The 14,883-nt window shown below is 39.4% G+C and overlaps 2 protein-coding genes across 5 annotated transcripts in view; one reads left to right on the top strand and one right to left on the bottom strand.

Moving 5' to 3' along the window:
- DROSHA (drosha ribonuclease III) overlaps positions 1-137 on the bottom strand; it is a 75,344-nt gene extending 75,207 nt beyond the window's left edge. For 2 of the 3 annotated variants that reach the window (XM_042048666.1, XM_042048667.1), the window contains exon 1: positions 65-132. The gene's annotated coding sequence lies outside the window, so the exon portion shown is untranslated. Of the gene's footprint in view, positions 1-64 lie in introns of all 3 variants that reach the window. The other variant, XM_042048665.1, reaches the window with a different exon arrangement.
- A 27-nt stretch (positions 138-164) lies between these two features.
- On the top strand, positions 165-13,180 carry CUNH5orf22 (chromosome unknown C5orf22 homolog). 2 transcript variants are annotated; one of them, XM_042048668.1, is made up of 9 exons: positions 165-284; positions 2,680-2,825; positions 4,562-4,711; positions 6,631-7,090; positions 7,707-7,769; positions 8,746-8,867; positions 9,725-9,791; positions 10,392-10,531; positions 11,882-13,180. In XM_042048668.1, the coding sequence occupies exons 1-9, from the start codon at positions 180-182 to the stop codon at positions 12,012-12,014; spliced, it is 1,386 nt and encodes a 461-aa protein (XP_041904602.1). In that variant the 5' UTR covers positions 165-179; the 3' UTR covers positions 12,015-13,180. The 2 variants fall into 2 exon arrangements, with proteins under 2 accessions (XP_041904602.1, XP_041904603.1); XM_042048669.1 differs by lacking the exon at positions 165-284 and adding an exon at positions 1,859-1,961.
- Positions 13,181-14,883: the final 1,703 nt, after the last annotated feature.

Below are 14,883 nucleotides of genomic sequence, written 5' to 3'. Positions count from 1 at the left end.
CCGCGGCGCGGCCCAAGAGCAGCCCCGCCGCCCCTCCGCGGACAGCCCGACACGCCGAGCCCACCTGGCGCCCTCGCCGCCGCCGAGGCAAACGCTGCCCGCAGCGCCCCGGCTCCGGAACAGGAAAGCGGTGGGAGGTGCTGCGGGCGGAAGCGCCGCCCGCCCGGGGCAGCGGCGGCATGAGCGGAGCGGAGCCGGGGCCCGGCGGCGCGTCCCGGCCGCGCGGGGCCGCCCGGCGGCACTACTCGGCCCTGCCCGTGTGGGTGGTGGAGGACCACCAGGACGTGAGTGCCCCCCGCGGGCCTGCCTGGGATGGGGACTCCCTCGGGTGGGGCATGGGGAGGGGCTTCGGTTTCGGGCTGGTGTGTGTGGGTTTGTGTTGGCGTGTTTCTCCGCGGCGCGGAGGCTCAGTGTGGCAGATGGGAGCGAAGAGAGGCGCCCGGCGCGGTCACTGGCGGCCTCCCCAGGAGATGCGCTTTCCTGTCATGTGTGCGGGTTCTCCGGGCGCTTCCTTGGGAACGGCGCTCCCTTCCACGTCTATGCACAAACCCTAAACCTGCTTTTCCTTCCGCTGGTGAATCATCAATGAAGTTCAGTGCCCAGGTGGCCTGATCTTCCTTCCCGATTCAGTGATTGAGCTACTTACTGCCATGATCGTATTTTGGCATCTTTTAAAGTAATTATTGCTGACTCTTTTTTTCTTCTTTATCATTAGTTGCTATAGTTAAAAGGAAACAACACCTACATTACACTGCTGTTATAATTTGCTAGATATTACTGGAGTACTTGGAAACTCAACCCTACCCAGTGTATGACATGTCAACAGAGGATAAGTAAATATAATCCCATCCCAACAAGTAGATTGACTTCTGCTAGATGAGAAATGTTAAATCTGGAGCTTTGTTTTTTTCTCGGTCAATCATTGAAAAAGGAAGTGAAGAAGGAATTTGTTTTGAACTGCTGTTTCTGGTTTCTCATGGGGTTTTTTATAGTGGCATAAACTGAGGCTTTATTCCTAAAATAACAGATTCTTTACAAAGAGAAAATATTAGTGTAGTAAAGTTTATTAAAGAAAACAAGGGTACAAATTTTTAAATAGTTTAATGCACTTCATTTTTGCTAGGACTCATTGAATATATGATGCTGTGATAGCTTATTTTTCATGGCATCCAAGAACTTAATGTCACTGTGGTAGGAATTCTTAAATAGTGCCTCTTAATGATCCTTCTTTGTTTTAGTCACTATATTTCTGTTTTTAATTAGCTTAAAGTTTTATTAATACTAAGTATATACACTGTGTTTTCAGTATATGAGTGTGGATGGATTGGTCCATCTTGTATAAAACATAAATGGCTTTTTGTCCCAAAATGTACGAACTTCACAGAAAGTTTTATCAGTCTTGCTGACAGTGATGTTCTTCTGGAGCAAGTTTTCAGTAGCTGCATCATGCATTGATTAATAATGACAGCTGTCATGAAGGAAATTTTGTTCTTAATCCAAATCAGGAGAACTTGCAAGGTTAGAGATACTAGTCTCTTGTTTCTCTTGCAATCTGTAGTCGCACTTACCTGAGGTGATTTTCAATTTTAATTGAAAAGATTGTAGGTTGTTTAGTAGGCCAGATTACTTCTTTTTTCCAAAGAAGTAAAAGCTATAGATCACAGAACCCATGTTCTTTTTAACCTTGTTTTATCTACTATTGCAATAGTATACATAGGTTTACAGTTATGCCCATTCCATGTGCAGGGTTTGTCATCTTAATCAGTTGTATCCAAAAAAGTAGCTCAGTTTCTGTTGTAATGTAGAGGTCACACATAATTTTTTTGCTTCTTGCAGTTTTCACATTCCCTGTATAATAGGGCTGTGATTCACAATCCCTGTTGGATTTGCTCTGGCAGCCAAGGTAGTTGATGCCCTCTAACTGTGGAAGAGACTCTGGGTACTGCAGTTCTGAGTAAGAGGTATCATGAATCAGCCATCAGTTTTCTCATTTTTACCATCCTATATATTTTTTTTCCATGCTGTAAATTGGTGAATTGCCTCATCTCCTGTTTTTCACACTATGTGACCTTCAGCAGGGGATAAAGCTGGGCAGTTGAGAAAGGTAGTCTCTATTACAACCACTTAGTCGTGTAGGGATTCAGAATTAATTCTTCAAGAGGGAAAGGTAAGCTAAAGTTTAAATCATGGTTGGGTCCGTTTTCAGTCTGTATCAGTTAACTTAGAAAACACAAGGAGCAAAATGCTTTTATCTCCACAGCAGCCATGCGTGGTGAGGAAGCTTTATGGCTTGGGGAAGGAAATACAGGGGCAGTGGTCTGCAGAAGAGGAAGGGCATTCCTGGGGCTTAGTTGTAAATGAAAAAAACCATCGAGGAACCGAGTTGAATGGCTAGTGAGAAGAGCTACTGCAAACAAGACTTCCTATAAAGAAGAAAAAAGGGTGTAAAGCTGTGATTCTTCTGTTTCTCATCTGGAACGCTTGGGCTCAAAATGATTACTGTTCATGAGTTTTCTTGCCACTGGAGTTGTTTCCCCTTTGTATTGTCTTCTGTCTCCTCCTCCCTCTAATCCAAATTCTAAAGGGAAAAAAAGTGGTACTGGTGTTTTTGCTGCTAAAGCCGTTGTATTTTTCAGCCCACTGGTTATCATTAAAATGTTTTTATTCATGTCGTTTTAGGTGCTGCCTTTCATCTATCGTGCCATTGGTTCAAAGCATCTTCCTGCCAGTAACATCAGTTTTGTTCATCTTGATTCCCATCCAGACCTTCTTATTCCTGTGAATATGCCTGCAGACACTGTATTTGACAAAGAAGCTCTTTTTAGGTAAGTCCTGGGTACTGCATCAGAGCAGACTTTAAGTCTACTTGTTGCTGCGTTTGATTCACAGTGAATATTGGTATGACTGCATAGGAAGGATGAACAAAAGAGGTATAAGTCAGATTCAAGTTGTATTTTCTGTCTTCTCACTTTTGCTGAAACTTTATTTTTTAATGGAAAAAGTCACACTGCATATCAGGCAATTTAACGTGTATGAGTTTGCTTTGTGTATTTGCTCAGTAGTGTATGATGGTATTATCCCAAGTAGTTCCTCTGGGTAACGGGAAAGCACTCTGCGCGGATGCTTTGTCTGAAAATCTGTAGTTTTAAAACAGTCTTTCTCTCTTCACACTGAAAAACTGACTTTGAGATTGAAGTAGCACATCCTTTGTTGTCATGCTGAATATCTGAAGTAGAACAAGATATTCCTGTTAGAATCATAAAGACCAATATTTTCCCCCACCATCTAAGGTAGGTAGGTAATAAGCCACAGTGATGTCTGCTGTTGTCTTGCTCTTCCTGTTTTAAAATAAATTAGTCAATATTTTGTTCGCTTTGTTGGATGACTAAAAGGCTTTATGGACTCTATCATAAAATCATTGAATGGTTTGGGTTGGAAGGAACCTTAAAGATCATCTAGTTCCAACTCCCCTTCCATGGGCAGGGATACTTTCCACTAGACCAGGTTGCTCAGGGGCCCATCTAACCTGGCCTGGAACACTTCTGGGCATAGATCATCTACAATTTCTTGGACAACCCATTCCAGTCCCTTGCCACACGCACAGTGAAGAATTTCTTCCTAATATCTAATCTAAACACACATCCTTTAAACTCTTGTCCTGTCACTGCATGCTGTTGTAAAAAATCCATCTCCAGCTTTCTTCTAGTCCCCTTTTAGGTACTGGAAGGTCCTGTAAGGTCTTTGTGCAGCCTTCAGGCTGAACAACCCCAGCTCTCTCAACCTGTCCTCATAGGAAAGGTATTCCAGCCCTCTGATCATCTTCGTGGCCTTCTCTGGACCTGCTTCAATGGGTCCGTGTAATTCTTACGTTGGGGGCCCAGAGTTGGATGCAGCACTCCAGGTATGGTCTCACACGAGCAGAGTGGAGAGGCAGAATCCCCTCCTGTGACCTGCTCATCATGCTTTTGCTTCAGCCCAGGATATAGTTGGCATCATACACCTAAGAAAATAGGGTCTTGATAATGGGGAAAGATGCTAATCCTGTGGATGTGGATTGACTCACTTTAATTACTGGGATGACATTTAAAATATACTTGGAGCAGTTTACAATAAAATACTCCCATGGGGTCAGTTTGAAGTTATTTAGACCAATGTTCCTTGCACTTTCTCCTTTCTGATGTATCAAGAGGAAAAGGGCATAGAATGACAGAATCATTAAGGTTGAAAAGGCCTCTAAGATTATCGAGTCCAACCATTAACCTGACACTGCCAGGTCCACCACTGAGGAGTTTATAATCGAAGTGCCATGCTAAGAGTGAAGCTGATTCCACTCTTATGTCCAAACTTTTTTATATCTAGTACAGACTTTGTTGGTTTGTCTTACGAATAAAGATTTCCCTCCTTTTCTTTCTTTGATGATGTTACCCTTACGTGGAGTACTAATTTTAGATGATTTGCATGGGGGCCTTCAAGACGTGGAAGATGTTTGTGGTGTTCTTGACCATTTTTATTTATAGGGAAAGTAACATTGCTGTCTTCTGTCTTTCTGTGTTGATTACAGCGAATTAAGTATTGAGAACTGGATTATGCCTGCTGTTTATGCTGGCCATATTTCTCAAGTAGTATGGCTTCACCCACCCTGGGCTCAGCAGATCTCAGAAGGGAAACACAATTTTCTAGTTGGGAAAGATGTATCAACAACAACAATCAGGTAAATTGTCTGCTGTCGTACTAGTAATATAAAAGCCATCTCTATAGCTTTCCATTGGAATTTTTTTGTGTTCTTGGATAAAGATGAAAATGTAATTTGTATGTATAATTTCTTTAGGACATAATGCAGTTACACTTGTATCAATTTAGTCTTTGCTCTAACTAGTAAAATTATTATTTGATATCATCTGTGACTCTGTTTTTCTAGTGTGGGGTGAGTTTTTTTGGTTTTTTGGAGTTTTTTTGGTTTTTTGAAGTTAATTTAGCTAAGTACTGAAACAGGTACTCAGGTAGTGAATTCTCCATTATTTGATAAATTGACCTGGACAGCCTCATATAGCTTTGAAGTTAGTTCTGCTTTGATCAGATGATTGACTAGAGACTTCCAGTTGTCTCTTCGAATCTTAATTATTCTGTGATTCAAGTTCCAATCAGAGCCCCTCATCATTCTGCAGGATGTAGACCATAATAATTTTGCATTCACCATATTTACTGTGTTGTGATTTTGTGCAGCTTTAGTGGATATTTGTAAATCATGTCTCTTGTGAGCATAGCAGAATAAATCTTTTGAAGCAAGTTTAACAGAAAACAGCAGAGAAATGCTTTGTTTTACCACCTTAAATAAAACACTTAAAGCTCTCAATCTGAATCTGAAGCCTAAAGGGAACCTAAATAATTTTTTTTAAAAAGCTAGTGCTTTCTGTTACATTTAATCATTTAGCCAGTGTTGAATAGCTCTCTCACGGGTGGCCTTAGCCATCATGAAAACAACATTTCAGGCTTCCTTTTGAAGACGGTCAGGTACATTTTCTTCAGGTTCTAGGCTCACCAAAATCATGAAGGAAGAAAGGGAAGGAGTCCTCATAAATACAAATGTCCTAAAAGTTTTGATGACAAGAGATGGATAGGCAATAGACACAGCCTCTTCCTTAGTGGACACTGAGGTACAATGAGCTCATGTTGAACCCAGCAGAATTTCTGGGAAGATGTCCTGTGAATGCCTTGTCAACAAGATGGAGTTGTAATCCAGCCTCTCACCTTGGCAAGCTCAGGGTAATGCATCTACAAAACACTGGGGAACAAAGCTTCAAATTTCTTCTGCTTAGGAAATTATTTGTCTTTGTGGTTGATTGATGGTGATATCCTGTAATCAAATGAGGCCTTACCACAAGTGAGCAGAAGTTCACACTTGTTAATCTTATTTTTAATATGAGTTTATGATGCTTAAGGCTTAATGTACTGAAATACAGCTTGAAAAGTCTATTCTTTAAATTTTCATAAGTAGTGGTTTTAGTGTTGCTTTTGGTTGGTTAGTTGTTTTGGATTTTTTTCAAGGGGATTTAATTGATAGTTAGCTATTTATCCTCTAGTAACCATCTTTATCACTTAGAGAATTGGAGGTAAAAAAAGTTAAATTCTACCTATGAATTTACCCATAATATTGTACTTGCACTAGATCAATATTTATGCATTTCAGGGCACGTCTCAAACCCAACTATCATAATTTTCCTGGAAAAGTAGAAAACCAAGAGAAAATATCCATAGCTTTGCAATCTTATGTGCTATAGTATTGATAATATCTTGCCAATTCTGGATGCTGTCTTTAAAATGCAATTCAATCACAAATTAATCTTAGTAGCACATAATGCAGGATCTTTTTCTTATCCATTAAAACCTTGTAGGGATATCATAAAAAATATAGAGTGAATTTTAATATATTTATTCCACAATAAAGAAGTAGAAAAAACTTTAATGTAATTTAAACCTGAGGATTAAAAGAAATAATTTTGAATACACAGTTTTATTGCTTCCATTACCCATCAAACATCTATTTATTCTCTGGATCCCTAAAGTATAAAATGCTTTTTCCTAAGTTCTTTGCCAAGAGGTATATTAACTGTGAGTTATTGTCAATTCTAGGGTTACTGGCACAGATCATTACTTCTTAAGTGATGGTCTTTATGTTCCTGCTGATCAGCTAGAAAACCAGAAGCCTTTAAATTTGCACGTCATTCTCATCAATCCTACTGAGTCATCAAACAGCCCGGAAGGAAATGGCAAAGTAGCATCTGCTAAAAGACTGAAGCTAAATACAGATGACACAGCAAGTGCCACTTCTGCCTCTTCAGTAGCTCCTGGTGACCTTGATCACACGATCCCGAGTGTGATGAAAAAGGAAATAAAAAATGCAGGTGCCCTCAGTAGGGCAGAAACCTTGGCAGAGTGCTCAGCTTCAAGCTGTCTCAAAAACAGTGAATGCCCATTAAGGGATGTTGTTAAAGATGTCTGCCAAGTACTGCAGAAAGGGGATGCATATGTTTTGGACATTGACTTGGATTTTTTTTCAGTTAAAAATCCATTCAAAGAAATGTACACACAGGTAAGTATGGAAATTGAGTAGCCTTGTACCACTCACAAAAGAGTCCCAGCCTTAAGTATTTATGTCTATGGAGAAACTCTCACCTAAGCTAAATTAACAGATTAGCTGGGCATGGTTAATGATTCATGGTAATATTTTAAAGAGATATTTCCATTTTAAAGAAATATTTCTATGGGAGCGTACATGGTAAAAAATTACAACCACCAAATAGGGGGAATTTTGTACGCTTGATATCAATACTGAGTGTACATTCAAGGTCAGGGGTATACTCAACTTCTGCTTGTTGATTGGGACATAAAAGCTATGCTTGGGTTTCCAGAGGTTACCTTCCAAATACCCACAGCAAGATTCATCAGGGAGGGATGATAGATTTTATCATTTTTTACCCTGTATAATGTGCCTAGAAAGCCATGATGGTATCAGGAGACTGCCTTTCAAAAGGCACAGTAGTGTTGATTATCCAAAGAATGGTAGCCTGTCCTGATGAGAGGCTGTTATGTTCATTATTGTCTGCAGTACTAGAGTAGGGAAATTATCTTTTTTTGAAGAAGGAAGGCTTTGTGGATTTGGTTTCTCATTTGAAGAGTCATTTTCTTCTTTTTTTTCTTTTTGAAAGACAGAATACGAGCTTTTGCAAGAGTTGTACAATTTCAAGAAGCCACATAAAAATGCAACAGAGGTATGATGCTTCCTTGTGGAATGTATGAAGGAATGATTCTTTTTATTTGCCCAATGAAAATGAGTTACGACAACAGGAAGGAACCTATCAAAGGTGCTTAATGAAGTGGTCTCACATTAAGCTATGCAGCTGAATGCTAATCAGCAGCAACTTAGGAATTTTTTATTATTAAATGTTTTGATTAAACATGTGAATTGCATAAATGTTTAGCATGAGTGTGAAAATTTATTTCTGTAAACAAATGATAATTGGCAAGGAAGTAATGAAAACATAGGAAGTCACCAGCCAACTTGTTCTTTTTATGGCTCGACAGGGCTCAGGTTTGGTGGAGTGTTTCTTTTATTGTTTTTTTGGTGGCCAGTTCCTTTTTTTTTTTTCCCCCCTACCTCCAGGCTCTCCCCTTCCTTCCCTTGTTGATCTTTCTTGATAGTCAGAGCTGTGATGAATGTGTAATTGGTATTTCAGCTTTTTTTGTTCAGATGTGGAAAGGATGGTATTATGCCACTGTAATGTACTTTTCATTTTATGGGCTGTGTGCTTCTAAAACATGGAAATACAAGCTTTCATAATCTCATCTGAAAACTAATACAGAGAGATTCAACACATTTAATTATCACAAATAAACCTAATTGATATATGTGAATAAAGAAATAGAGATATGTTGAATATTGGCAGATTGATTTTCACATTTCTTAGTCAATCAGCAGTAAAAACAGGTACATACTTAAAAGGTGGCTTTTTAAAATTTGTAATAGGAAAAAGAGAGCAAAGTGAGGTGATTTATTCTGGAAGTGTAACAGTTTCTGCAGGCATTCGTTATGATCCTCTTGAAAAGATATGCTGTAGGAATAAATCAGTTTTTTCTGATTCCCCACTTCCAGTAGATAAATCATTACAGAGTTTAAATCATAGGGTAAATCATTATGTTCTTACCTCTTTTTTTTCCTGACATACTTTCATATATGCTTATTTAAAGGAAGACTTGTTGGATTGTGTTGAAAACCGTGTTCATCAGCTGGAAGATCTGGAAGCAGCATTTGCAGATTTGTGTGACAGTGATGACGAAGAAACCCTACAGAAATGGGCTTCATATCCTGGGTAGGAGATTTCTAAGGGGCCTAAATTGCAAACAGAAGTTTGAGAACTGATTAACCCAGCATTTTGGTAACAGAAATGGATAGGATCTATGCAAGTATGCCATTTTTCCTTCAATTCTGGAGGGGAAAGAGTTAAAAGAAAAGAAAAGGCAGTCTGCTGTTTTCAGTGCCACTGTAAGCTTTGGAAGGTCAGTCTTGTACAGCTTCATGCAAGTTCTGTTGTCTATGGATGGAGGCATATTTGGTGATTAAAACCTTAGTCATCAGTGTGTAGCACAGTTCTCAAAAAAAGCAACAAATCAAGGAGGACATGGAGTTCTTTGGTGCTCCTGAAGGTTCTGCTTTCTCTGGAAAAATGGAAGTTAATGGAAGTGTATCTGAGCAACAGTCTCCACTAAACATCTGAACTGCATCAATCTGCTTTTAACTAAATGTTTTCAGCTGAAAAGATAGAGGGAAAGCTTGAGCTTTTTTTTGATAGGAAAATGACTCAATTTCCCACATCAAATACAGCAGTCCAACCTCTGTAACAGTGCCATGAAGTATTTCCTATAAAGTATATATGACTTTTGAGCTACAACAGCCTCTCTGCAGATCTACCCTAAAAGAAGCACAAGGAGGACTTGCCAGAGGCAGGTATAGGTATAGGGACTTTATAAGAAAGACCTGGTGGAACAGTGCAATAATACTGATAATTTCCATTTTTGCAAGTGCAAGATGACACAGAGGAGCAAATTTCATTTTCAAATCTTAGGCTATAACTTCTCTTGTTTCCTTTTTCCTTTTTTTTAAACATTTAAGGTATAAATATGTGTTTCCAAGTGTTAGTAACAAATTTTGGTTTTGTTTTAACTCCAGAATGAAGCCACTTCTTCAACTAGTTCACAGTTTGAAAACCAGGATGGAAAGCCCAGACTATGAAATGGTAGGTGACAAAGTAAAAGAGAAAAAAGCGGACAGATGTCAAAAGCATCTGGAGGGAGAGTCATACTTACTTTCAGACTTGCTTCTTGATTCAGGACTTTGTGAGATTTTGGTAATTTTCCTGGGGTTTTATTTCTCATTACTTAGACCAGCTTTTCTTTTTCAAAGCTGCTAAACTTCTAATCTGCTTATCAGTCTATATTGAGGCAACATTAGTATGATCTTTCAGGGCTGTGATGCCTCGGGCTGCATCCTGTGAAGGGAGGTTAAATTTCACCAGTCTGTTGATCTTCTTTTTAGAACTTAAAATAAGGTACCTATTTATAAAGTATCAGAGCTATATCATCTTCAAGGGCTGTAGCATACTCTGACTTCATAAGAAGAGGTAGAGTGTACTGGAGGTAATGAAATAATCCATACAACTTCCAGAATTTTACTTGTTTTGTTTAAAGGACAAGCTGGGGGAAAAACCCTCACAACTCTTACTGTCTGAAGAGGTGTAAGTTACCTCATGGGCTAGGGATGGTATCCTAAAGACTTTCTACATGCATAAGGAATAATTCATCAACAGAAATTAAATCTCTCTTTAATTTACCCATAGGTCCATCAGGCTGGTCTGACCTGTGATTATGTGGAGCTTCCTCACCATGTTAGCACTGAAGAGGAGATCGAAGGCCTCATACAATCCATTAGAGTTCTACTGACAGATCTGCCCATGCCCACGCTTGTGACAGTTGCTCGGTGAGACTGCACAGATACTTTCACTTTAAAATGCCCAGACTGTGCTCACGAAGCTAAATGATCCTGTCAGTATAGGGCTGGTTCTGTCTTAAGCTCTGTTAAAGTGGAAGCCTTATAGTGGAGTGAAAATTGACATTTGAAAACATTGATCATAAAGCAGTGACAGCATCGACACAGCTAAAAGAAAGTTCTGCCCTGATGGCCGGTTTAAGGGGCTTTAGAGTAGCTGGCACAGGTTGCAGAGGCAGTTAAAACACGATGACTTAATCAGCTTCAGCATAGGTTATACAAAGGCTGTGATGAGGCCTTGTGTCTGTTGGGATTGATAGCTGTACTGGAGTTCATACATCTCCTCTACTTGATTACTTGAGCTAATTAGAGCAAAGCTGGCTTGGGCTGAAATCTCACCTTCCTTGCACTCTTGCTCTAGGGTTTATTGTACTACAGATAGGATTTCTTTTTTCAGTGAAACTTTCGCTGGAACTGGTTTTCATCTAGTCGGCTGAAAGGGGTTTATATTCTTTAAAGCTCTAGTAAAACTTTGTTACGGGCTAAAAGTTATGCTTCCAGGACTGTAAGGCTGTTATTTAGAATAACAGGATGGACTTTGAGGCCAGGGACCTGGGAGAACCAAGGATCTGTCCTGAAAATACCTAATTTAAAGACCACAGTGTACCTCTTGACAAATTATTGCAATTTAATCATTCAGAAATACGAATTGTGCCCTTAAAGAGCAGGCAACAGTAGCAGAAGCTGACATGAAACTGGTTTTGTCAGCAAGAACTGGTAAGGCTAATGCCTGCAATAAAAGAAAGCTGTATTTCCTGTGCCAATTTGCGGGTTATTATCCACTGTTGTGAAGAAACTAGAATCATCTCTGTAGATCTTGACAGATAAAAAATTCAGGAAGTCAGCTCTGCTTTTTACTAGTATCTGTTTGAAGTTCATTAATAGATACTGTAAAAAATGCTATATGCCAGTTATTTTGAAAATCTGTTTTTCATGTTTTCCTGCCTACTTTACCAGTAGCATTTGAATTTTTCAATCTTAATTTTCCACATGCCCTTTAATTAGATCATTTGCTTGAACTTTGACTGCCAGTGTGTTCTGTGTCAGATTCAGGAAGAGAGTAGAACTGAAAAGATTAGGTCATGTTCCTGATCTCCTGCAGACTTTATATTAATATAAACTTAAAAAGTGGTGATGAGGAGCACAGCTTTGAAGGGATACTGGGAGGCAAAACTTGCCACAGTTTGAAAGAAGCTTCAGCCTAGGTGCAGAGCATTGCAGAAATACACAATGTGGTCATGGTGGTGATATCTGTATTCTCATGGTTTTTTTTTTTTACAGATCAAGTTTGGATGACTACTGCCCTTCAGAGCAGGTTGACATGATTCAAGAGAAAGTTCTCAGTTTACTACGTTCAGTGTATGGTTCTCTGGATGTGCACTTAGATTACTCAAGCACTTCATCTTCTTCATGACCTTTCTTCACGTGTTGCTGTGTAAGGCAGAGGATTAATTTAAATTGTGTATTAGCTGTGACTGCGAAGGGAAGACTACTGTTATTTCAGCAGGTGGCACTAGAACCCAAGCTGACCCAGCCAGGGGTTGAGTTGCATTGCTTTCTCCAAGTCGGCTGCATCTGAACTGTTACTTATTTGGCTTTGTTCAGATTAGTTCTGTAATTACTATTTTTACTGTCTTGTTTCTTAAAATTGGTACAAGAGAAATAACTTTTTGTCTAAAAACTGGGGGATTTTGTCCTGTTTCTTTGTGGTTGTGAAATAAAATACATAATTTCTTAAAATGATTTTCCATTATGTATGTCTTTTGTAATTTGGTAACAGATTTGGTCCTGAGTTGTATTATATCTTTTAAAAAATGATCTTAAAAATGCTCTTAAAACTGTAGGTCTGTGTAATGATCTTTCCTAAGTGTTGTGCTCGAGATGACCCTCTCATTTCTCTAGAGCAGCTCATGGCTTCTGCCCCATCCACAGAATATCATTTATGTTTATTTTCTGTTTCATTAATATTTTCTTATTTTGCCTTAGAGTATTTTATTGGTGGCTCAAATAATATCCCTAATGTACAGACACTGGCTTGGTATTTTCACTTTTACATATTTTTGAGGTTAAAAAGTATGTGTGCATGTGCATGCTTTTATGTTTTAAATCCTGTAAGGAATTCATGGTTTCTTCAGAAACAAAGATTTAGCTTTACTGAAGTCAGCAGCAAAACCTTCTGTACTAGGTTTTCACCCATTTCAGTATTGCTGTTTGGGAATTAACAGTTTCAGAACTATATAATTTAGAAATCAATATACTTATAGAGAAAACTGGCACTTTAAGAGGAAAAAAACCCTACAGAATTTATTGGAAATGAAACTGAAACAGGAAGGACAAAATGCCACCTAGAATATTTTCTTTTATTAGGAACAGATTTTGCTTGTAATTTCTTCTGAAATAACAGGGTTCATTTGCTAACTTGACTCTCTGAGAAAGTGAGATACAGAGACTTTGTGCACTTTTACAGTTTTTTCCTACTTCTGCTGTTGATATAAATGATTATATTAGAAATTGTAAATATGTAATTCCTTTAAAAATTTGTTCCAGTAGAATAAATTCCATGACCATGGATCCATTTTATTTGTGGTTTTGTGACATGTCTGTCACAAAGATGTGCCTAGCCCTGGAGCTGATTTCCTTAATACTTCATAAATTACAAAAAAGTTATAAAGCCATACATTACATGCATGAATGAAGTGCAGTCGGATCATATATGCTGCTTGTGTAAAGATTGGGGGTTTTTTAAAGTTAATGATCCTTTATGCTGGGCTTTGCATAAGGTTGTAGAAAACAAAAGAAAAACCATGTGGGGCATGGCTGACCCCTCCTGGGTGGGTAGGTGAGAGCCACTTTTCCTTCGGGAAAGCCTGGGCAAGGGAGGGCAAAACACTGCCTGGCAGCCAGGACTCAGGGATCCAAGCGGCGGAACCTTTAGCGTGAACCAAACTCAATAGTGCTGCTCTGGGGTGCCTTGCTTGGTGAGGTAACAAAATAAAATTTACTTCTTTGCATTTTTCTGTAGCCTTGTGGTTGCTCCTGTGCCCTGCCTACGCTGGCTCACACACGTGTTCACTGCGGTTCTGCAGAATCAAAGTAACATCATGAATTGACTATTTGCTATCCAAGTTATTTAAGAAATCTTCCTTTCGAGCATGGTTTTTATTTATGAATTCAAATTACTATCATCTGAAATCTCTGACTAACACAGGCTGTGTATACAAGCCAGAAAATGTCAGTCTTGCATAATAACAAAGACATTAATTTCTACATTAAGGACATTTGCAACGTTTTTTACTTTGGTGAAAAGTAATCAAGCTGAGCCACAAACAGGTATCTCTTCTTTCTCGCTTCTGCCCTATACAGCTTATTTATTAACCAGATGCCCAAATCATCCATTCCCTGTGTCTGCCTCATTTTCCTCTCAGCTTAGTTCTGTATGTATTATGCAAAACAAGACAGTGAAATCGCAATGCATAACTCCTCTAATCAGTGCTGTAAGGGTGGGACATGAAGGCCCATTAGAAATAAATTTCACTTGAGGATATAAGCACAGCAGCACTGTGTAAGTCAGCAGCTTCATATTGTCTCTTGTGTCTAGATGCCTCTGCCAGCTCTGCTATTCCCTTTGGCAGCATGGAGGAGTAAGGATGCCCACTTTGGAGGGCATCTGCAGCAGTAGAGATAGTTCTGTCTTAATTGTGGCTCAGCTTCCAAGATGGACCATCAACCTGAGCATTTTGATATAAACAGTAGAACTATCACACATTTGTGTGCAGTATGAAATAGCGCCTTAAACCAGACATGCTGAGCAGCCTCTGTCTCCCCTGTGCATCACCAGCTCGTCACTGTGGAACGAAATTAGCTTTTCCAAGAAGAGTGAATGGGAGGAGTCGGATGACAGAGGTTACCTTGTTCTCTGTTACCATCTCTTCCCCTCCTTGAGGCTTCTGTGTCTGTCTGTGGCAGCTCTGTCCCTTCCCATCCTCTGGTAACGGCGCTGTGAGTCAGTCGCCCTAGCCTTGGTCAGAGCTGGACTGTGGGGGCAGAAGACTTGACTCCATAAACATTTTCTTTCTACTGCTACTGTGGAAGAAGAAGATAATTCTCCAGCAAGATCAGTCTTGGGGGAAAAGGGCCTTCCCTGGAGGTATTTAAAAGATGTGTATTATGTGGCACTTAGGACTGTGGTTTAGTGGTGGACTTAGCAGTGCTGGGTTGATGGTTGGACTCAATGATCTGAGAGGTCTTTTCCAACCTAAACAGTTCTATGACTGTATTTCTAG

Source organism: Corvus kubaryi, unplaced genomic scaffold, assembly GCF_017639235.1.
Source record: "Corvus kubaryi isolate FWS band 111438036 unplaced genomic scaffold, C.kubaryi_AGA036_p1.0 68, whole genome shotgun sequence".
In the NCBI taxonomy this organism is placed as follows: Eukaryota; Metazoa; Chordata; class Aves; order Passeriformes; family Corvidae; genus Corvus; species Corvus kubaryi.
This window is presented reverse-complemented; position numbering and strand designations above follow the sequence as displayed.